General features: G+C 44.9%; 1 protein-coding gene across 5 annotated transcripts in view; it reads left to right on the top strand.

The window, feature by feature from the left end:
- The window catches only part of Tbc1d14 (TBC1 domain family member 14), a 106,783-nt gene that overhangs the window by 41,745 nt on the left and 41,237 nt on the right, over nucleotides 1-23,801 (top strand). For all 5 annotated transcript variants that reach the window (XM_046423468.2, XM_058572439.1, XM_046423464.2 and 2 more), the window contains exon 3: nucleotides 4,149-4,269. In XM_046423468.2, coding sequence (XP_046279424.1) covers nucleotides 4,149-4,269 — 121 coding nt within the window. The remainder of the gene's footprint in view (nucleotides 1-4,148; nucleotides 4,270-23,801) is intronic.

Genomic DNA, 23,801 nt, shown 5'->3' on the forward strand with positions numbered 1-23,801 from the left:
TTTGAGTCAGGAGAGCCAATCCCTTTAATATCTGATTTTGCCATCAGTAGGGGACTTAAGCAATTAAACCAGGTAACAATCCCAGGCACCTAGAAGATAGGGGCCTCATGGGCAGGTGGCAGGAGCTGAAGGGGATGGGGCCAGTCCGTATGCCAAAAAAACAGGTGCAAGTCTGTGGAGGGACGTGAAGACACAGCGTAGGTGATCCATTTGTGCTTTCAAAAGGTGACTCTCAGTAGATGGTGCTGGGACCTGAGGATGTCTTTTGAGTCATTAGGTGTAGTTAAGGCCCCTGGGAAATATGGCAGGAATGAAGCCTGTTGGATGGTTGTGAGGGCACCGCCCCTCCTCAGGGCTTACAGAGGAGCTTCCTGCCTTTCAGAAGGAGGCATTGTTGGTGGTGGTTTGTGGAAATTGCCTGCAGCCTTACACACCTGCCTGCTGCAGCTGGAGGAAGACTGGAGTGGGCATGTGGGCGGAAGTGAGTGGTGAGGTGACATAGCTTGGCACTGGGCCACCTGTGCAGTGGGGAGGGGGGGATGACATGCACCAGGTTGACAGATATGCATGGGTGTGCAGAGATCTAAAATCTAAGGTTGCCCTGTGTCCCTGTGCAAGGGTGATGGTTGAAGGCAGGGAACATAGGTATAGCACTGTTTGCACTGGGGGCTGGCTCAGGCAGCTGCAGGTGAACTGGCCTCTGAAAGTGTTCTGGATCTCTCTTGGGTCAGAAACTGCCTGGAGGTTAACAGCTGCCTCTCCCTAATGCTGCCAGTAGAGTGCTTTTCCTCCTTCTGACAAAGGGGTTTATTCTTCAGCTGAAGGGCCCTGCACTGGGGATGGGAAACAAGGGAATCTGTTCTTCTGTGGGGCTTTTTTGGAAGTATCCTCAGGCGCTTCCTCCATGGCAGGCACTCATCTCCCCTGTAGGCTGTCCCCAGCTCCCTGTCTTCCTCAAGGACTTGATGAGGTGCTGCTCTTCCCCCACCCCATGCTCTGAGACCCCACCTTCCATTGCCCCTTCTCTCGTAGAGACCCCACCCTGGCCAGAGTCTGCTTCCCCTGAGCGCAGCAGCTCTGTATGGATGCCTTTGTGTCAGATTTGCCTCCCTACAGACATGCATTGTGGCTGCTTTACTTGCCAGCAAATATGCATTGAGCACCTACTCCATGCTGGATAAGGCTCTGGGAGTGTGGAGTGATTGCCCACCCCTGCCCTCCTGGTGAGGAGAGGAGCGGGTGGACAGAGCCTACCCTGCAGATACAGAATAAAGTAGTGAGTGCTCTGGAGATAGCACTGGGGAGCTGGGCTGAACAAGCATGAGGACTTCTGGTGACTTTGTGAGAAGAGGAAGCTTAATTCCAGCAGCCCTGGTCCCATGGCAGTTGTCAGTCAGGTGTGACTGCTGCATGTCCCAGCGTTCAAGGCTGAGGGGTAGGCTGACTCATGGGGTCACACAGCTCAAGAAGGGAGGAATAGTTCCATGTGTGTGGGGTTCCTAAAGTACATGTCTGTGGGGAGCTTCCAGACCCCATCAGGAGGACAGCACAGGTTAGAGGGCCAGAGGGTCCAAATGAATGGGTTCTGTACCATCTAGCTTGGTGCCCTTTGGTGTGCTCTCACTGTACCTGTTTGGGAATGAACTTTGCTTCTGTGATAAGCAGACCTTGCCTGGATTCAGCTGCCAGCTGGGCCAGGCTCAGGCTTCCCATACCTGCTGGCCTGTTCAAAGCCCCTGATTGCAGCTTCTTTTTTATTTGTAGTGACTTGTTTTGGGGTTTTCAACCTCTTATCTACAAACGATAATATATTCAAGACTCTTTTAAAATTAAAAAAAATCTGTCAAAAGTCATGGTCTGTTGTGTGAGTGTTAGCTTTGAGTTTTGATGTGTTTGTCTGTACCACTGTCATGCAGACTTGGGTAGCACTGAGGGTACTCTGGTGTCTGCCCCTGTCCTGCTGGCCCCTGTTGTCTTGGTGAGGAGCACCTTTTGTGCTTAGTCTCCCAAATCACAAAAATCTGGGAGCCAGTCACCCAGGCTTCCCCTTATCACACACTTGTACCCAGTTGCTTCTGTGTAGGTGTCCAGTCCATTCCCTAGACCCTCTGAGGCTCTGCGCCTCTTTGCTTCTGAGCCTTCCCTCCTGAGAGCATTCTGTTTCCCTATCCTTCCTCCCCATTCCAGCTATCTGGCTCCCCAGAGACATGCAGCTCTTTTTCAACAAGATGCAAACATTGTGAACTCAAGTTCCTGCTGCCACGTCCTTAGTATCTTCTAGGTGCCTGGGATTGTTACCTGGTTTAATTGCTTAAGTCCCCTACTGATGGCAAAATCAGATATTAAAGGGATTGGCTCTCCTGACTCAAAGTTGATTTCTTATAAATATGAATAGAAATTGTCTTGGACAATGAAAGCATTTCTGACATGGGTTCCATTATAACCACAGCAGAAATGCAAGAAAGAAAACGATGAAATCCCTTGTTTTCTTTTGTGAAAATTTTGTAGTTTTATTTTGATATAATTTCAAATTTAATGAAAAGTTGCCAGAAAAAAAAATGACACGATGACCTTCATCCAAATTTACCAACTGTTTACCTGTGCCCCATTTGTGTGCCATCAGTTCTCTCTCATATATGCATATTTTTTCCTGAACCCTTCCTTAGAAGAGTAAATTGAAGATATTATATCCCTTTACTCCTAAATATATCAATCTATTGCCTAGGAACAAGAGGATTCTCTTATATAATTACAGTATAGGTATCAAATCAGGAAAGTCAGCATTAATCCAAGGCAGTTTTCAAACACAATTAGTCTTTTCTCTTCTCATGGCTCAGCATGATCACAGTTTGCATTTGTCGCGTCTCTGTGGTCTGCCTCTGATCTGGAACAGTCCTCTGTCACTCATGATATGTGTTGTTGGAGTGTAGATTTCGTTTTTTCCCAGAGGCCCTTAGTGTGGATTGGTGGGCTTGGGTCACACCCTTGGTTGCTATGTGCTGGCGTGTCAGGTGGCCTCATAGCACCAGATCAGGTCCAAGTCCTCATATTGGTGATGTCAGCTGTGAGCACTTGGCTAAGGTGGTGTCCCCAGGTTCTCCAGTGTAACAAGAATGGTTTTTACTTTTGTAACTCATAATTTGTAGGTGTTTCAAGTTGTGTAAAGATCCCATTCCTCATCCATCTTTGACCACCAGTTCAGCACCAATTGCTCACTTCCTGACTCCACTAGTGATTAGATTACTAGCATGTGGTTAGGGCCTTCTAAGAGCCCCCTGTTGTTTATGTGTTTATTTACTTATATCTCTCTGGGCCATGGATTTCTGTTTTAATGGGTTCTAATCCATATTCTCATTATTTTGATGATAACTATTCCAGAATCGGTCAATAGGGTCCCCTTTAAGCTGGCTGCTGTTTCTGTTAGGGCCCATGTTTCTCATACAGCCAAGTGCTGCAGAATCACCCTATGCTTTCTAGTGATGCTTTGAAATGTTTGTTTTAATAACTACACCAATACAGTGCATCCCAAAACATGGTTTGTGTGGACTACCAGTTGGGAGTTGTGCTTTGGGGGCTTTTGTTTGCTGTTCTTGGGAGAGAAGATATGACCATCACATGAGTGCCTTTCCTTTTATGATACTTGATAACTCTGTAAGTAGATAAATACAGATTAACCTTGCAGAGAACTGAACTGAGCTGGAGGCTAAGTACTAAAGCAGCTGCTGTTCGTAGAAACACTGTGCACCTCAAATTCCAATTCATACAACAGCCTTGTTGATCATGGGTTGGTGTCCCTTTGTTAAACATAAGAAATTGGGGTTAAGAGAGGCTAATGTACAGGTCCAGTGTCACATAGCTAATGAATGGTTGAGCCAGGGTTTTAATTCAGTTCATATAACGTGTTTCCCTACTCTAAACTGTAGAATATACACAGATAACAGTTAAATAACAAAACGTTCATTGCTGGTTTCAGGACTTTCTCTTGCTTCATAGTTCTGTCTGATGAGTTCAAAAGTATGTGGCTCACCACATTATCCCTCTCCAGTAAAACTTGACCTTTTTTTTTTTTTTAATCAGAATCATTTGGCTGTCCTAATGTCTCTTTAAATACCCAGATGTTCCTTAACCCTTTTATTTTCTTCCTATAGGAATTTGCTTGCTAGAAAACAAAATGCACGACTTGACAAACAAAATGACTCGGGATGGAAGTTATTTGGAAAAGTGCCACTCCGAGAGAATGCTCAGAGAGAGCCAAAGAAAATGCAAAAGGTACACCAGATTCAACCCCAAAACAGGCTGTCGTATGTACGGCATATGTGCACGAACCCTGCAGAAACAACTATTGCTGAGGCTTGGAAATCAGAAAACTCTTCGTATTGTTTGCATGCTAAGTTCCTAAAAAAGCTAAGCCTGTATCAGAGTGTGGATGAATTTCACCCTTTTTATTTCTTATAGCTTGTCACATGCACATAGGGAAGTTGAGTGGACAGAGTTGAGCTTCAGATATTTGTAACTTGATTAAATTTAATCATGTTTTTTCTCTAACAGCTGCAAACTTATTTATCAGCACATTTTTTGGTTTGATATTAAAGCATTCTCCCATGGGTTTCTTGGGCTTAAATCTTTTCCAGTGTAACTCTGGAATGGAAGGCTAGGCTGTCATCTTCCTAGGCTCGATAGGACCCCTTCCTTGCTCACTCTGAAGTTACCCACTTCCACGTTGGGGTCAAGCCAGGCCTGCAGCACTCTCCCCTCCTTGCTGCATTGGTCCTCCCCATAGGAGTCATGCCAGCAGCTGCAGACACGTGCTTATCTTTGCAGGGGTGGGGGGGCTCATGCACAGATGTGGCGTGCTTGTGGTCTGGGTAACCTTGACAGGTAGCCCCGCAACTTCTTCTAGGCCCCAGTGCAGCCATTTTGGCATCCTGACAGTGTGCTGTTGGCCCAGTGCTGTGACATTACCCCCAGCCACCTTCTTTCTCCAACCTGATGTTTGTCGAGGCAACACTCTTGAGGACAACTACATGCACTATCTCAGGATTGGCACTGGGTTTAGAGGAGGGATAGGCACCTGTGCTCAGGAGTAGCCCTCTAGAAATGATCCCAGGGCAGGTTTTCAAGGAGCTCAGGTGTGTGGAAAGGAGGCAAGGCCTCCCAGAAAGCCTCCCACACAGGCACAGAGTTGTGGCAGAATCATTATGGGGACCTTGTACTGACTGATTGTGATGTGCTAGTTTTAAATGGTTCCATTTGTGTTTCTAGTTCCTTTAAAACTGGGATTGACCCTGTGAGGAAGGATTGTTATCCTTAGTTTACCAAAGAAGCACTGAGACGCAAAGGCCAAAAGACTTATGCAGGGCCACGCAGCTAGGAAGTTGCAGAGCTAAAATGTGACCTCAGGTAGTCCGGCACCAGGGACTCACTGCAGGCAGGGCTGGGCAGGCAGTGGGTAGCATGAACTGGGGAAGCAGCAGGAGGAGGCTGTCCCCAGTGCTGGTGTGCTTGGTGCCCGCCTCCTATCCGAGGGTTCTCTGTTGGTAAGGAATGACGAACTCACCCTGGCAAGTCCAGGTGAGAGAAGGCAGGGTCTGGCCTAGTGCTGAGGTCATGATGGGGTGCAGTGATGGCCCCTGTGAGTACCGGACAGATGGGCAGATGACCTGCTGGATGTGGGAGAGGCTGAGGCGCAGCCTGGCACTGGCCTCTATAGTCTAACCTCGGCCAACTTTCTTGAATGCTGTCCGCCATTCCCCGTGCTAATTGTCTAGACCTGGGAGACTCAGTAAGTGTTGGAATTCACCTTTGTGATTGTGGTATTTCAGTTTGTAGGCTTATCATAAGCCACATTTTGTAGGCTTATCAAGCAAGCATAAAATTATAAGTTTGTATGCAAAACCCAGATACAAATTTCTTAGGAGACTAAGTAATAACACTGTTGTAAGGTTTTTAAATAAATCTGCACTTTAAGCAAAAGTAAGTTATACAGATCAGACATTCCCATCACTTTTAATATCTGTTGCCTCATATTTGAATTTCTCATTTAGTACCCTGGATTATTTGTTCATTTTTGTTTTAAGGTGAACATGTTCTTGACCTCAAAGGGGTTTTTTTGTTGTTGTTATTTTCTTTTTTTGAATTGAAATGATCAGGCCAGCTGATTATGTGGTAACACAGTACTTTACAGAAGACCATCTGGCTTCAGTCATCAATAATAAAGAATGTCATTATACCTGCATGAGTCATCCAGCCCTGCCGAGGATCTGCTTGCTTGTGCTTTGTGTCTCTCATCTCTCATGCCCTGCTCCAGGTTGGCAAAGTCAGGGAGGAGTTGAAGTGAGGGGCCTGTTGCTGTGAGAAGGCTTCTGGGCACCAGGCCTGAGCATTGCTGTTACAAATATAAACTCTCTCAGCCCCACTGTGGAGAGGCGGGAATGGGCCTTGAGCATCTACATTTGTGATCTAGAATGGAGATGATAATGTGTTAGGTCTAAAGCATATTTATAAGGTGTTCATGAAACTCTTAATTCCTTTCCCTTCTTTGAGAATTTTTATTTTTTTAAATTAATTTCTTTTTTTCTTTTTCTTTTTTTTTTTTGAGAAAAGCAGCATCACATGGTGATTTAGGAACATGAGCTTTAGGGCCAGACTGCCTGGGTTTGCATCCCAGCGCCGCCACAGTTGAGCTGTGACTTTGGTCAAGTTACTTAACCTTTCTGAGCCTTAATTTTCCTCATCTCTAGAACTGGGAGAAAAATAATATCTACCTTTAAGGTGGTGAGGATTAGATGAGTAAATATACATCAGGCATTCAGAGTAACAATGAAGGTAGTAAGTGCTGGAAAAATGTTCACCATTAGTACCATTTCTTTCTCCTGACAAGATAGTCACAAACAAGAGAAAGTGGAACTGTAGTGTGAGAAGGAGCCTGAGCCATTTATTTGCTGCTTCTGCAAATACCAGGCCTCTTGGGACCAGCTCTTTTTTTGCCTGGGGTGCTGGAAAAGCAAAAAGCAGTTGTGTTTGAGATGCCAAGCTGAGGGACTGGTATACACCAGCCAGGAGCTTTGGACTTGATTTCCAGCATCACCTCTTTTTGTCTGTATGACCTTATGTGTTGTTTCTTCTTGGTTTTCTCATCTGCCAAATAGTCCTTACCACACCTACTTACTGGATTGCTGGGACTGATGAAAGTGGAAATGTATGTGATATATTTCTGCCCAGAGTCTAGTACAGTATATGGCTCAGAGTTAGTCAAGAAGAGGCTCTCACAACTTTTAGTTAATAAATAGACTCAGTTTTTGATGTAGATGCTGTATATGCTTTGTCCAGGGCACATCTGACTTCGTTCTAACTGGACCATGTTCTTACTTGGGCCTTATAGACTTCAGTTGGGGTAATGTTAATGTATTACTTTCAGTTATCTTTTCAAATTTCATAAAAATTTTGAAACTTATGTTTTCTATTAATTTTAATTATGATTTCAGAGAGATTTCCTTAGCAGGGAAAATAAAAGTCACCAGTGGTAAGAGAGTCACACTAAAGCCATAGTTCCCTACCCACCCACCCCATAACTTTATTTACTTATTTTTTCATGTGGTGCTGAGAATCAAATCCAGTACTTCACATGTGCTAGGCAAATGGTCTACCATTGAGCCGTAACCTCAGCCTTAAAGCCATAGTTCTTGAAGTCCAGACAAGGCATGCCATTATTAGCTGGCGTTTGTGAGAAATGCACATTCTCAGGCTTCAGCCACCTCCCTCTCCTCAAACACAGTGTGCACGCGCGCACACACACACACACACACACACACACACACACTGGGGCTGGGGCCCACAGGTAATTCTTATGCATGCTAAAATCTGAAAATCAGTGCTGTGCAAGAAGGGAATATTGGATTTGGGAATAAAATAGTCGTTTTCACCTTTACTTAGTTAGCTCTGGGCTAAAGGGTCCAGAGAACACCAGCATACAAATATTGCTAACTGCTGGTGAATTGGAGTTCTTGAGAATAAAGGTGGGGAGAAAGAGAACGGCCTTGAGGTCGTTTGGGTTTGTATGCACCAGGGCTCTGGCCAGATTGGCAGGGATGGTGACATTGTCTTGGAAGTGTTGTCCTTTGTCTTATAAATAAAAGGGGGCTATCTTTCTTGGATTCCTTGGTTCTTGCTGCACAGTTCAGAGCCACTGAGTAGATTCATCCTGGGATCACAGTGAAGTACAGGACTTCCTTGGCTATTGCCTTCACTGGATCAAGCAAAGAAATTTTAACAAATAGATCCAATAATTAGTTGCAATTGTGATAAATGTGGAGAAGTCCAGAGTGCAGTGATCACAGAGGAATTTTTGAACCACTGAGAACATTTCTTTGAAATCAAGTTTTTCAAGTAACTGCCAATTGCCCTGTGCAATGGTCAGTTCTCAGCCCTTGTTTTCTGGACTCATCAGCAGCTAACCCCTTTCTTTCCCTCCAGATGGCTCATCCTTCCTCTTCCCAATCCTGTAAATGTTGGAATGCCTCTCAGGTACTTCCCAGTCCATGGTCACTCCTTATGTCATTTCTGCTGGACTTGAGTCTTCATAGGCCAGACCTACACGGGAGCCCTATGCTTGTCTTCAGTCAGGACTCTACCCCTGAACTGCAAATCCAGGCATCTAGCTGCCTAAAAGACTGTAAGAAGACCAGGTAAAAAGTAAATGTGAAGCTTTGTAATTCAAGCAGATGTCAGAGGCTTGGGGCTGGGAACATGATTCAATCGACTTTGTGAATCTTTTAGACAACATTGTGTACATAGACTTAAGGAATGGGCATTATTGTGAGAAAATGAGGCTGCGCAGATCCAGTCCTGACAGCCATTGACAGGGGCAGTGATGGCTGCAGGAAAGGACAGGCTGGTAGATTTCAGTATCATGGATCTGACTCTTGTCATGGGAGCAGAGGTAAGTACATGGCCTGTTGGTTTGGGCTCATATGATGGGGAGTGTCTTGGATGGCCTTCTAGAATTTCAGGTTAGCTCTTAGATCTTAGAACTTCAGAAGGTGGCTAATCCAAGGGAGCTTGAACTGACATTCAGTCTTCTCACCTAGGATCTTTCTGGGTGACTCACAAAGTCACAGAACATCACAAATTGCAGATAATGCAGATCAGGGTGGTCAGTATGAGTAGCTGGCTTTGGACCTAGAGGCGAACTACAAGATAATAAAACTATTTTCACTTTCATAAGCCCTTACACCTTTGGAAGGTGAGCTTCAATGAGCTTACAGAGACAGAGCAGGTCCCAGTTTCGGGTACTATGGAGTGTGCACATTCCATTTGCCTCCCTAATGAAGCTGGGAAGCTGAACGGAGTACATGGAGCAACTCTCTGGGTGCTGGAAGGTACTTGGCAGCAGTGGACAGTGGAGGACCAGGGTTCCCAGCACTGCTGAAGTGATACAGAGTTCAGCGATTTTTTTTCCCCTCTGATATCCCCCAACCTGAACTTGGGCAGCCCTAAATCCAGAAAGGGGTGCTCAGGTGGGCACAGTACCAGGAGAAGCCCTGGTGTGTGAGATCTGAGGAGGCACTAACACTCAGGCAAAAGCCCTGCTTGTCATTGTCCTTCCCCTGTGCTATTGCACCCCAGCTCCCAGACAGTCTTAAGGCAGCAGCAGTGGGGACTGGAGCCCTTAGGACAAGGAACTGAAGAAAAGAGCTTTCTTCCCCAGAAGGTGGGTGAAGCTCCAGCACTTTATCCTGTCTTGCCTCCACCTGGTCCCGATGAAGACACAGTTGTGGTAAGTGTGTGGCTAGATAACCTGAACAGAGGAGACCTAGGGAACCAGAAAGTGTTGGGGGATTGCAGGGAGGAGAAGCATAGGAAAGTGATCCTTTAAAGTGTTTAGAACTCCTGGACTTCCTACCAGGTTGTGGGAGTGTGGTTCCCACCCGAAGTGGTATTTGTAGACTGAAGACTGAACTTCATGGATCCCAGACTGGTTATTGGGTGACGCACACGTGGGATAGATTGAAAAAGTACTGAGAATGTGGCTGAGTTTGGAACCACAACTCTAAGAAGGCTAGCTGGAACTTGGGTCTAGACTCCAGCTGGATCATTTACCAAAAAAAAAAAAAAAAAAAAATGTCAATGTTTAGACAAGATCCAGACTCTCATAATACAATATTTAAAACATCTGGAAGGCAGTTCAGAATTACCTGGCTTATGAAGAACTACAGTTATGTTTTTTAAAAAAATATTTTTTAGTTGTAGTTGGACACAATACCTCTGTCAGTGCTCCTCTCTAGACACAGGAAGAGCTGAGTGCCACCATCAGCTAGCTGGGTCTAACTGGCCCAAAGGCATCCCAGCCTCCACCATCAGCAGAGCGCATGTTCCAGGCACATTAGGGTAGACCAGGTCCTGGGCAGGGAGAGATTGGAACATTTTGAAAGAACTAAGATGCTACAAATTGAACTCTCTGACCACAGTGGATTATACTAGAGACAGTGACAGAAAGATGGCAAGAATGCCTCCAGAAACTTGGAGGTTAAACAAGTGACAAACTTGTAAATGAGTTATGCGTTAATGAGAAAGTCAAAAGGAAAACTACAAAATATTTTTTTAATTATACATGGACACAATACTTTATTTCATTTATTTATTTTTATGTGATGCTAAGGATCGAACCCAGTGCCTCACATGTGTGAGGCAAGTGCTCTGTCACTGAGCCACAACCCCAGCCCCCTATAAAGTATTTTGAAATACTTTCTAGGATGCAGTGTTTAGAAAGAAAATTGATAGCATTAAAATTCTTATATTACGGGGCTGGGGTTATGGCTCAGTGGTAGAGTGCTCACCTAGTGCAGACGAGGCACTGAGTTCGATCCTCAGCACCACATAAAAATAAATAAAAGGTATTGTGTCCAACAACAACTAACTAACTATATAAAAATTCTTACAAGACGAAAGGTCTCACACCAGTAATATAAGTTTCTATCTTAAGAAGACATGAAAGGCAAACCCAAACCGAGCAAATAATAAACATAGAAACATAAATAATGAGGTTAAGACAAGAAAATGGTAGTGGAGCCAAGAGCTGGTTCTTTGAACTGATCAGTAAAATTAATCAAACTCTAGTGTACTGACAAAAGAACTAAGTTTTCAGTAAAAGAAATGAAAAAGTGAGGGATACCACTGTGGACCACACATAAATGAAAAGGATAAGAGAAAGTTTTGGATAGCTCTCTCTACATAAATTTGACACCTTACATGAAATGGTCCATTTCTTTGAAGATTACAAATCATATAGGATGAAATAGATAACCAGAGTGATCTTTCAATTACTTAAAGGCAAGTCGTAGTTAAAAACCTTCCCCCAAAGACCTCCAGGCCCACATGGTTTCACTGATGAATTCTACTGAATATTTATAGAAAAAATTATAATTTTAGAAGAGGGAAGACTTCCTGACTCATTTTATGTGGCTGGTATTACCCTGATAACTAAACCAAACAAATAGATTACTAAAATAAGACAAACTGCAGCCCAGCGTCCCTTAAGACCACACACATGAGGTCCTCAATACGGTATTAACAAATTGGATCCAAGAATACGTTAAAAAAGCAATACACATGACTAAGAGATGTTTATCCTGGGAACACAAGGCTGGCTCAGCATTTGAAACCAGTCAGTATGATTTGTCACAGTGCTAAGCTAAAGAAAACCACAGAGCCTATTAGTTGAGGCAGACAAAGCATTTGATACAATTCAGTGTCCATTTCCAAAAAACCATCTCAGCAAGGACAGTAGAAGAGAGCCTCCTAAACCTGGCAGAGAACATCTTCAAAAATAGCTTTTGCTATAGCCCAACTGAAAGCTCATTTGCCACTGGTGGGAGTGCACAGTGGTGTAGCCAATCTGGAAGAGCAGTTAGGAATTTAAAAAAAAAAAAAAAAAGTTTTGGAAGTGGGATGGAATGCAGGAGCACTCTACCATTGAACTTCATCCCCAACCCTTTTTGAGACTTGGCCTTGCTAAATTGCTAAGGCTGGCCTTGAATTTGTAATCTTCCTGCCTCAGCCTCCCTAGTTGCTGGGATTACAGGTGTGTACCACTGTGCCCAGCTAGATATTTCTTAGACAGTGAAGTATATGCAGTTGTCTTTTGGTATCTCTGGGAGATTGATTCTGGGGCCCTCTGCAGATCCCCAAATCCTCAAGACATTCAAGTCCTTTAATGAAATAGGATTACTTAACATACTTCATACTATATAAATGCTGTGTAAATAATCTTGAGCCATGTTGTTTAGGGAATTATGACAAATGCCGTGCAGATGCAGGGTTTTTCCCAAGAATAGTTTTGGTTGGCGGTTGGTTGAATTGTTTGATTAGGAACTTGCAGATATGGAGGTCTGACTGTACCTTAAATTAGCCCAGCAATCCTGCTCTTCAGATTTTAGCATAGAGAAATGAAAATTTATGCTGATATAAGATCTACATGGGTGGTCGGCCAGTCCCCTTCGTCTCCCTCTGCCCCCACTTCATTCTGGCCTCATCGGCTTGCTATTTTCTTTAGACCTGTGTCCCTGCCCTTGCCCTGCCTTCTGCATGGTATTTATAGGGCCAGGTGTCAGCTCAGTTGGTGTCTTCTCAGGTTCCCCTGAGAACCCAGTCTAAAGGGACCCCGTGCCCACATGCTCAGTCTTTTGCAGGCTTCGGGGTCTTTTTTTTTTCTTTCATTAATTTTTATTTTTTATTAGTTGCTCGAGACAATACAATGATCTTGACATATCATACATTTGATTCAAATGGGGTATGAATTCTCATTTTTCCACGTGTACAGATTGCAGGATCACATTGGTTATACAGCCACGTATATACATACAGCAATACTAGTGTCTGTTGTATTCTGCTGCCCTCCCTATCCCCCCTCCCATCACCTCTCTCTACCCAGTCTACTGTGACGCATTTCTCTCTTTTTTTTCCTTCCCCCTCACACCATCATATATGTATATTGTATAACGATGAGGGTCTCCTTCCATCTTCTGTGCAATTCCCCTTCTCCCTCCCATTCCCTCCCACCTCTCTTCCCTCATGCTGTTCCTCTCTACTCTGTTTTGAGTCACCTCCCTTATATCAGAGAAGACATTCAGCATTTGTTTTTTAGGGATTGGCTAACTTCACTTAGCATAGTCTGCTCTAATGCCATCCATTTCCCTGGAAATGCCACCATGATTTTTTTTAGTGCTGAGTAATATTCCATTGTGTATAAATGCCACATTGTTTTATCCATTCATCTATCGAAGGGCATCTAGGTTGGTTCCACAGTCTAGCTATTGTGAATTGTGCTGCTAAGAACATTGATGTAGATGTGTCCCTGTAGTATGCTCTTTTTAGGTCTTTTGGGTATAGTCCGAGAAGGGGAATAGCTGGGTCAAATGGTGGTTCCATTCCCAGCTTTCCAAGGAACTTCTGGGTCTTTTCTGCATGCACTTCTCTTCACCGAAATCCTGCCCATGTTCACTGCTTCACTGCCTATCTCTCAAGCCCGTCAGCATGTAGTCAGGAGGCTGAGGCCCAGACCTTGCCTCTTGTCAGTACCTGACTTCAGGGGATGGCTAATTTGTAATCTACCACTTGCCGTTTTATTGATATTGTTTTATTCTTCTTTCTGTGGCATCATATACATTTCCCTATAGGCTTACATATTCTCCCATGATTTCATTTCTACTTACTAAGTAATGATCCTTGGGGTTCCTGTCTCATGGTTTACCAGTTGTTTCTTCAATAAGCATTTGATCCCTGTGATTCTGGTGACATGTAATAAGATTGGGTTTGTGGTTTGCTTGGAGGCCACAGTGAACAAATGAATCAGTCTTGCCTCCCTGACCTCCAGTGTGAAGATGGTGATGTTACAGATAAACCAGATCAGCATGTGGAGATGCAGGAAGTTTTGGAATTAGCTGGGTAACTCAGAAAACTTTAGGGAGAAACTTTTTTTTTTTAATTGATAAATAAATGAAAGCGGAATGCATTAAAATTCTTATTACATGTATACAGCACAATTTTTCATATCTCTGGTTGTATATAAAGTATGTTGACACCAATTTATGTCTTCATACTTTGGATAATGATGTCTGTCACATTCCACCATCCTTACTAACCTCCTGCTCCCTCCCTTTCCCTCCCACCCCTCTGCCCTATCTAGAGTTCATCTGTTCCTCCCATGTTCCCCCTCCCTACCCCACTATGAATCAGCCTCCTTATATCAGAGAAAACATTCGGCATTTGTTTTTTTGGGATTGGCTAACTTCACTTAGCATTATCTTCTCCAACGCTATCTATTTATCTGCAAATGCCATGATTTTATTCTTTTTTATTGCTGAATAAAATTCCATTGTGTAAGGGAGAATCCAGTGCTAGCTTGAGATGCAGAAAAGTTCTTAACTTCTGATTGTTGCTTTAAGTTTCAAAATTTAGTAAAAATGAACCTGTCATCACATGGTATGCTGTGTAGTGTAAACATTACTGCTGCACTAATCCCAGCTATTTGGGAAGCTGAGGCAGAAGGATCCAAGTTTTAGGCCAGCCTGGGCTACTTAGGCTTAAAATGAAAAGGGCTGAGGATGTAGCTCAGTGATAGAAAGCTTGCCTAGCATGTGTGAGGACCTGGGTTCAATTCTCACTACTGGAGAAATAAATTTGGGAATGGTGCTCAGTTTTGACGTTTGAGATAGAGGGTCGGGGTGTAAGTCTAAGTCAGTGATAGAGTACTTGCCCAGCGTGTGTGAGGCTGTGTGTTTTATCCCCTGCACCACAAAAAATAATAAGTAAATTATGAGATAGAAATTACTCCTGGGTGGGCAGCAATATGTGCAGGGAGTTTGGGGAAGCATATCTTTTTCTCAGTACTAGCAATTGCTTAGTACTGTATCACTGAGCAACACCCCAGCTCTTTTTATTTTTTAAGACAGGATCTCGCTAAATTGCCCAGGCTGGCCTTGAACTTGCCATCCTCCTGCCTCAGCCTCCTGAGTAACTGAGATATAGGCACGTGCCATCATATCCACAGGGAAACATATTAATGCATACTCAACACATTTTCCACGACTCTCCTTCCTGAATAACTATTGAATCTGTGGCTTCCCAGCATGAGCAAACCTCTCAAGTGTGTTGGGCCCTGGGTGAATGGCTGGAGGTAGGAGGCTGGAGAGGCTCAGAACCTGTCCCTGTCTCTGGGAGCTGAGCTCCACAGTACTTAGCCCTCTTCCAGTTGCAAGCATGATTTCCAGAAAGTCACACTTGACTCCCCAAGCTGGATCAGTGTGTCCTGGGGCTCCCTTCCCACTCAGCTTCCCTGAGCAGATCTGTCTGTTCACTGGTCCATGAGTGACTTGGGGCAGGGGCCTTTCCCCTCTTTATTCCTAGGGCCAAGCACTCATTTTATTTATTTATTTTTTTACTCCTTCACATTTATTCTTTTTTGTTATACATGACAGAGTCAATTAGGATCCTATTCTTGTGGGTGTACATGATAGTGAGATGCACTGTGGTGTATTCGTATATTTACATGTTATGTCAGGTTCATTCTACTGTCTTTCCTATTCTGATCCTACCCCTTACCTTCATTCCCCTTTGTCTAATCCTCTGAATTTCTATATTCTCCCTCAGTCCCCTTGTTGTGTGTTAGCATCTGCATACCAGAGAGAAATTTGACCTTTGATTTTTTTTTTTAAGGAGGAGAGATTTATTTGGGCTCACAGTCTCAGAGGTTTCAGTGCATGGTTGGATGGCTCCATTGTTTTGGGCCTGAGTGAGGCAGACCGTCATGGCAGAAGGGCATGCCGGAGTAAATAAAGCTGCTCAGCTCACAACAGTCAGAAAAAAAGAGACAAGGACTAGAGAACAAGATAATAGTTCCCAAGGGCACACCCCCAAGGACCTACTCCCTTCAACAAGGTCCATCTCCTGTAGCTTCTATAACCTCCCAATAGTCCATTTAGCTATGGTTCCCTCAATGGATTAATCCACTGATAAGCTACCATCCCACACAATCCAAGCACTTTCCCAAACCCATCTGAACCTCACAACATTGGGGATCAGACCTTCAACATATGACCTTTGGGCGGGGACGTTCTAGATCCAAACTGTAACTACCACCCATAGTGGAAAACATTGATCTGTTCCTCAACAGTAGTTTTGTTCCCTAAAGAAGGAAAAAATGGAATCCTAAAATACATAGGCTTTTAAGAATTGCTTTTTTCACCCAGAAAAATCTCAATGATTTTTAATTCACCCAAGTTATTGCATACATCAATAGTCTATTCCTTTTGCTTGCTGAATATTCCATTTATGGATATATCATAATTTGTTCATCCATTGGCTCTTTGAAAGACATTTGGGTCGTTTCCACGTTCACACAGTTTTTTTTTTTTTAATTTTTATTGTTGGTTGTTCAAAACATTACATAGTTCTTGATATATCATATTTCACACTTTGATTCAAGTGGGTGACCTTTGATTTTTTGGTATTGGCTTATTTCACTTAGTATGACAGTCTCTAGCTCTATCCATTTACCTGCAAATACCATTATTTCATTCTTCTTTAAGGTTGAATAATATTCCATGTGTATATATGCCACATTTTCTTCATTCTTTCATCTGTTGAAGGGCACTTAGGTTAGTTCCATAGTTTAGCTATTGTGAATTGAGCTGCTATAAACATTGATGTGGCTGTGTCACTGCAGTATGCTGATTTTAAGTCTTTGGTTATAAACCAAGGAGTGGGATAACTGGGTTAAATGGTGGTTCCATTCCCAGTTTTTTGAGCAATCTCCATATTGCTTTCCAGAGTGGTTTCACCAATTCGCAATCTCACAGCAATGTATGTGTGTACTCTTTTCCCCATATCCTTGCCAACATTATTACTTGTATTCTTGATAATTGCCATTCTGACTGGAGTGAGGTGAAATCTCAGCATAGTTTTAATTTGCGTTTCTCTAATTGCTAGGGGGCAAACACTCTTAAGTGCTTGCTGGATGGATGGAAGGAAGGACAACTGTATTTGTGTGATAGCACACTGATTCCACAAGTGCTTGAGTTTCTTCTCTGCCTTGTGCTTTGCCTGGCCTCCAGCCAGCTCAAAGGTTTTACAGTCTAGTGAGGTAATGTGAGTCAAATACTAGTGCACTTACCAATGAGGGCCCCCCAAACCAGAGCCTGGTGCTAAGAGAGAGGGTGCTGTGGATGAGGTGGGCAGGGAACATTTCTGCAAGGATGTTGGAGATGAGACCTGAAGGATTGTCCCCCAGCCTTCATACTAGTTTCAAGAAAATTTTCAAAGAATAATTTGATGGATACACAGACATGTTCCACTTGGGTTAATAGTTGCTGACATGTTGCATCTGTACTTTATTGTGCCAATATTTTTTAAACATTGAACCATTTGAAGGTAAGTTGAAGTTGTCTTGAAGTCTTCTTGCTCCTAAATACTTCAGCATACACCTTTTAAGAATCAAGACATTTCTTGTATGGAACCATGAAATTGTATCTAAGAGGATTGCTAGTAGTGGCACAATAGCATAGATCATGTTCCAGTTTCTTCAGTTGTACCAAAATGTGTGTTTTAAACCAGTATCCTGTTGGGTTTATGTATTGACCTTTATTAGTTATAGGTCCCTTTATTCATTTTTTTGTTTTTGTTTTTTGGGTGCTGGGCCTGGAACCCATGCTAGGCAAGCTATATCCAGAGCCTCTCTATGAAAGATGTATCTTTTGTGGGGGGGGGGGTCCTGTGGGTTGAACTCAGGGGCACTTGACTCCCAAGCCACATCCCCAGCCCTATTTGTATTTTATTTACAGACAGGATCTCATTGAGTTGTTTAGTGCCTCAACTTTGCTGAAGCAGGCTTTGAACTTGCAATCCTCCTGCCTCAGCCTACTGAGCAGTTTGGATTATAGGCATGTGCCACTGTCCTGGGCCTCCCCACCTTTTTTGGACCGTGAATCAAAGATTTATTTCATGCCTTGAGATGAATAAGATGGCAAAAGTGATTCCAAGAGCATTTAAAGACTTAGTTATGTAGATGGGCATACAAGCCAAGAAAAAATCAGCACAAGATTGCTAGATTATGGAAACATAAATCTACACATTAAAGTGTAACTTCATGGTATTTGGGCTTTAATGGAGTAATAAATAGCACAAGACCTGCCCTACAGGGGCAGGTGATCTTTAAGCAGGATGTTGGAAATGCTGTGGGCAAGTTGAGAGGATCAGGATCCCCCAACTGTGATTTTGCTTTAATTCCAGATTTTGGGTGCTTTTTCTTAACAAGGCCTTCACTTACACTGCTAGCGAGGATCAACCTCTGTTTTTAATCTCCTATTACTTTTTAAAAATGACTTTGTTGAAATACACTTAATACCCCATAAAGTCTCATTGTAAGCATTAATAAACTTTTACAGTTTATTAAGAATGTACTCAGCTATCACTGCAGTCCAGTTTTAGAAGATTTTCATCATCCGAAGTCTTAGAATGTTTTCATGCTGTTTGCAGTCAGTCGCCATTCCCACTTCCAGGCTGATGTGCTTTTGTTCTCCAGAAGCTGTGGGCTCAACTGGCTTTGGTGTTGTGCCTGGGCATAATAAGCCTGCACAGTCTGGCGGTGGGCTTGCCTCTGGTGGCCTGGGCGCAGCCCTTATAAGGAATTTCATGTAAATGGAATCATGCAGATTACCAGCATCTTCCACTTGCTGGAATGATTTTGAAGTTCATTCATTATCAGCGTGTGCCAGTAGTTTGTTACTTTTCATTGCTGTTTGTTCCTTCTCAAGTTGGTGGACATGGGATCATTTTAAGGGTTTGGTCATTATGAACAATTCTATGAATTTTTGCATGCAGGTCTTTTTGTGGATGTATATCTCTTGGATAGGGTCCTAGGAGTGTGGAAGGTGTATGTTGTATATAAGAAACTGTCCAAATCTTTTCCAGAATAGCTGCACCATTTTACATTCTTCCCAAGGATTTGTGAGAATTCCAGCTTGTCCACATGGGTACCATCAGTTGTCATTCATCTTTTGATTTTCCTAATGGATGTCATAGGCTTCTTCTGAGTGAAGAAGTTTCTGCCTGCAATTTGGGAGTTCAGGAAAATCTGGGTCCCAGATGAGGGTGGGGTTTGAACTTATGATGAAGGGATTTCTATGAGAGTCCATCAAAGCAGAGAGCCTAGTATTGCCCACTGCTGACCTGGGAGAGTTTTGACCCTATGCAGGCTTTAAGGATTTTTTAAAATTGAGGTTTAATTTACAGACAGTGGCATGCTCTGATGAGAGTCTACCATTTAGTTTCTATGAATGCATATCACGATAACAATTCTGTCACCCCTAAAAGTTTATGCCCCTTTGCAGTCAGCGCTCCCAGATGCAAACATTGTGATTTGTCAGTATGCTTTGTGTGTGTGTGTGTGTGTGTGTGTGTGCATACCCTGAGATTTTAAAATAATCTCACTGTAGAAAACGTATGAACCACAGCACAGCATAAGAAATACGATGTGCACGCCTGTGATCCCAGCTACTTAGGAAGCAGAGACCTGAGGATTCCAAGTTCCAGGCCAGTCTGGGCAATTGAGCGAGGCCCTCCCTCAAAAATAAATACCTTTTTAAATAAGGCCCGGGGTATGGCTTGGTGCTAGAGCTCTTGCCTGGCGTGAGTGAGGGAGGCCTTGGTTCCGTAGTCAGCACGGGAAGGGACAAGAAAAAAGCCCGTAGTCACCCACCAGCTAGAAGTTGCAGCGTTGACGTTTCGAGGAGTTCCTTTGGTGACGCAGTGCTGCTCTCCGTGTGGCCTCGCAGGGCGGAGCTCGGCCCTGGGCGCGCCCCTCTGCGGCTCGGTGCGCCTGGAGCGGCAGGCGCCAGCCAGAGGCCCTGCCAGCCGGGACTGCAGGGCCCCTCCGCCGTTCCCGCTGCCAGGCCGCCCCGCCGGAGCGCCGAGGCCCCGAGCGCGATCGGCGCCCATCTGCGCGCGATTGAGCGGCCTGCGCCCCTCGCCTCGGTCTGGAGCGGCGCCGCCCGGTCCGCCGAGCAGCCGCCAGAGGAGGGAGCCGCTGCCGGGCATGGGGCGGCCGGCCGCGCGCCTGTGAGGCCCGGCGTTCATGGTGAGTCGGCCCAGGCGCCCCCTCCTGCCCTGCCGGCCCTGGGGCTGTGGCGCGCGCGCGCGAGTGTGAGTGTGAGCGCGCCCATCGGCCCGGTGCAGGCGTGCGCGCCCCGCGGCTTATGCTTCGTCCACCGGCCAAGCTTGCTCGGGGACGCGGTGCCTGCTCTTCCTGGCATCCTTTGTGTCTGCTCCACAGCTCTCCTGGGTCTAGTTTTAACGCAGACGGCGAGAGAGGGCACGTCCTTCCCCACATTCTTGCCAGCCCAAGCGCTGTTGCATCCTGATTCCAGAGCAGGTCAGTTCAGGCCCCTGGGTGGTCTTGCCGTTTGAGGGAGTTTGGGGAGATGAACCTGCACCTGCCCCAGGGCCCAGCAAGGTGGGCAGACTCCAGGGATGACTGGGCTTCCCAGAGTGAAGCTGTTAGTACATTCCATTCACCAGAACACATATTCTTGATGCTTTGTAAGAAATTTGATGATTAGGAAAGGTCTCCTGAGAGTTGCTTCCCCAAATGCCAGCGTTCCGGGTAACTTAGTGCTTTCTGTGAGCATACCGTGTGGGAGGTATACCAAAGAGCCCACAGAAAGGCTACAGCGCAGGTGTTCCCCAAGGCCTTGCCTCTGCTGTGGGCACCAGCACTGACTTCTGGGGGCTGAGCACTTACAAAACCTGAATAGGTCACTCATCCCCACGAATGACAGAACATCTCCCAGGTCCTAGAACAGGGCTCCTTTGCCTATCCCTTGTTACTATGACAGTGTGAAACCAGCTGCCCTTGACAGCTCTTCAGTCTCATTGGTCTTTACCGCAACTCTATTTTAAGTACCTCTTTTAGAGAAATATTTTGAAAAGTAATTTTAATAGTAATAGAGTGACAGCCATACTTCCATGGTTTTTTTCCGTGCGCTGTGGTGTCTACGTCTCATTTTATCTTAACATTTAGCAGAATGCTATTCCATTCTGATGCCATGGAGAACAGAGAAAGTGCTCCTAGCAGCTTTTTCTATCCCCAGTGCTGCCTGTAAGCTGCCAGGTCCTCAGTCTGGGAGGTCAGGCACAGCAGGTGGTGTCGCTGGCAGTTCAAGACACTATTGGGATGCCCACCTGAGTGCGGCTTTATGCCACAGTGCTTCCCAAAGCCCCTCCAGGGTTATGTTAACCGGCTGGTCTCGACTCTGTAGACAGCCGAGTCAGAGAAGTGAGCTTGCTTTTGACTGATGGCCCTTTCTCCTGGCTAAAGTAGATTCCAGGAAACCAGGTATTGGCATGATTGACTGTCTTTGTAGCACTTTTCCAGTTCTGTAAGTAGCATTAACAACCCATCTTTTCTTTCTGCTTGGAAGATTTCCTTTCATTGTTTGAGAGCCCTGGTGTTTTCCCCTTAACCTGAAAGTCTGTTGAGGCAGGCTTTTCTTTTTCTTTGCCGAGTATAATTCAGACTAATCCAGGAGTTGTTACCCTTCTCCTGGCCCTTAACCCAGGGCAGCCTCTGCAGGTAAGGTCTACCCTGCTGGCCCTGCATAGCTGGGCTCCCCACACTTGCACTGTGCTCTCCAGCCCCACTGTAAGCCTGGCTCTCCCACTCTGGGGGCCTCATCTGCCAGCTTTAGGAAGCTTTTTGTCCATCTCATTTGCTCTGGACAGAACTCACCACTGTTCCCCACTTAGGATGCCTGTGCTGACCCACAAATCAGCCTGCTCCTGGGTGCCCTTGGCCGTGGCTTGTGTTATCAGAATACCTCTGCCTCTGCCTCTGCCTCTGGCATCTGGCCCAGACCTTTCCAGTCTTTGCTGAAGTGGCACCCATTATGGGCTGCTCTCCACGGTTCCTTCTTGCCTCCCGCCACCTGTTGTTCTCTCCTCCTGTATTCCTCTTCTCTCTCCTTGCCATGTCTTCCACCTGCACCTTACTGTTCCTGCAGAGAGCTCTGCAAAGCTGGGGACTGAGGGCCCTAAAGAACCAGGGCCCCATGTGGCCTCTTCACAAATGAGCTCTCTTTTTTTATTTTTTATACATTTATTTATTTTTATGTGGTGCTGAGGATTGAGCCCAGAGGCTTGCATGTGCTAGACGAGTGCTCTACTACTAAGCCACAACCCCAGCCCCAAGCTATCTCTTTTTTATGTGGTTCTCCTTCTTTCCTTCTTCAGCTTGCTAAATCTAGCTGACTGAATCTGCCAGGACCTGAGGCCCCACTCAGGTACCCTTGCCCCCTGCTTTCCTTTTCCTGAAGCTGTGCTGTGTCATCAGACCGTACACTCAACAACCTCACCTCTGGTTAAGAGTCACTTGTTCTGTGTGCTGATGCTGTTGGGTTGGTATGCTCTTGTCTTCTCCAACAGGATTCATCATAGACAGCTCAGGGCAGGAACTTCTAAATGAGCAACTTGCAAATTCGTTTTGAAATGACCCCAATATAAGGCAAGACTCTGTACACAGATGTAACTAGGTGTAGAACTGAATCAAGTTTTCCTCACTATATGTACTCTGTGTCTCCCCCCCGCCCGCCCCCCGTCCTTGGGATTGAACCCAGGGATACTTTACCACTGAGCTACATCCTCAGCCTTTTTTATTTTGAGACAGTCTTGCCAAGTTGCTGAGGCTGGCCTCTAACTTGTGATCCTCCTGCCTCAGCCTCCTTAGTTACTGGGATTACAGGCATGTGCTACCATACCAGCCTGTGCACTCTATTTTTATTGTTTAATTTTAAAAAATGCTTTTGTGACCAATTAAACAGAGTTGCACTAGGACTATGAAGAATCCTGTTCTGAATTCCCTGTGCCATTGTCTAAGGGGAGCTGGCAGCAGTTGGCCTGGATGGGTGATTTGTTTTCCTGATTAGTCTGCAGAGCTTTTGATGAGCCCAGCAATGAAGAACATTGTTCCTTGGTTAAAACCAAGAGACTTTCTGACTTGGTCCCATGCAGAAGAAACTTTGAAGTGGTAAGTTGAACTGAGGTAGGGACTCCACTGATTTTGCCTGGCACACAAAAGGGCTCACTATTCTAGCAGGCTGCTGGCCTCTTATGTGTGTGTTATCAGGTTGACTATCACAGTGGGCTTCATAGTTGCTACCTTTTGTAGTGAGGGGGCTGAGACAGTCCAGATGCCTTGCCTAAGGTCAAAACCCAGACTTAGAACTGGTCATATTTGCTTCCGAGGCCTCAGTACCTGCCACATCATGTACTGATCTGATGCTGACAATCCTCAATTGAGTTGTTTTTCACCCCTCCCAGGGTTCTTAACGGGTGTAGTCCTCTTATTGTTCCTGGGCTTGGTCTGTCTGGCTTGGACTTAGCTAAGCTTACTGTGTCCAAGGGAAGAGACCTAGGTTTGGAGCAGGACCTGTTCTAAAAGCCACTTGTACTTGGAAATGTTGCTTGGGGCTTTGCAAAGGCTCTGAAATTGCAAGTATGGGCAGGTTGGGCCTCCTTCATTGTTTTAGTCATGCGTCACTCTATGTGATTAAACATTTGTATTTGACCCCGAGTCTTCGATGACTGTGTGCTTAATTCAGGATTATAGGTTTGTCATAGTTGAAAGCTTTACTTAGACTGAACATGATGAAATGACTTCCAATTCCTGTCTGCCAGTGGCTTGCATGAATTCTGTGGTGAGAAACGTGGCCAAAGGACCAAATGCTTTGCGTTTGACTCAGCTTCCCCACTTACCC

The sequence above is a fragment of the Marmota monax genome, unplaced genomic scaffold (assembly GCF_021218885.2).
Source record: "Marmota monax isolate L192 unplaced genomic scaffold, Marmota_monax_Labrador192_F-V1.1 WCK01_AAM20220418_F8-fsc00009, whole genome shotgun sequence".
In the NCBI taxonomy this organism is placed as follows: domain Eukaryota; kingdom Metazoa; phylum Chordata; class Mammalia; order Rodentia; family Sciuridae; genus Marmota; species Marmota monax.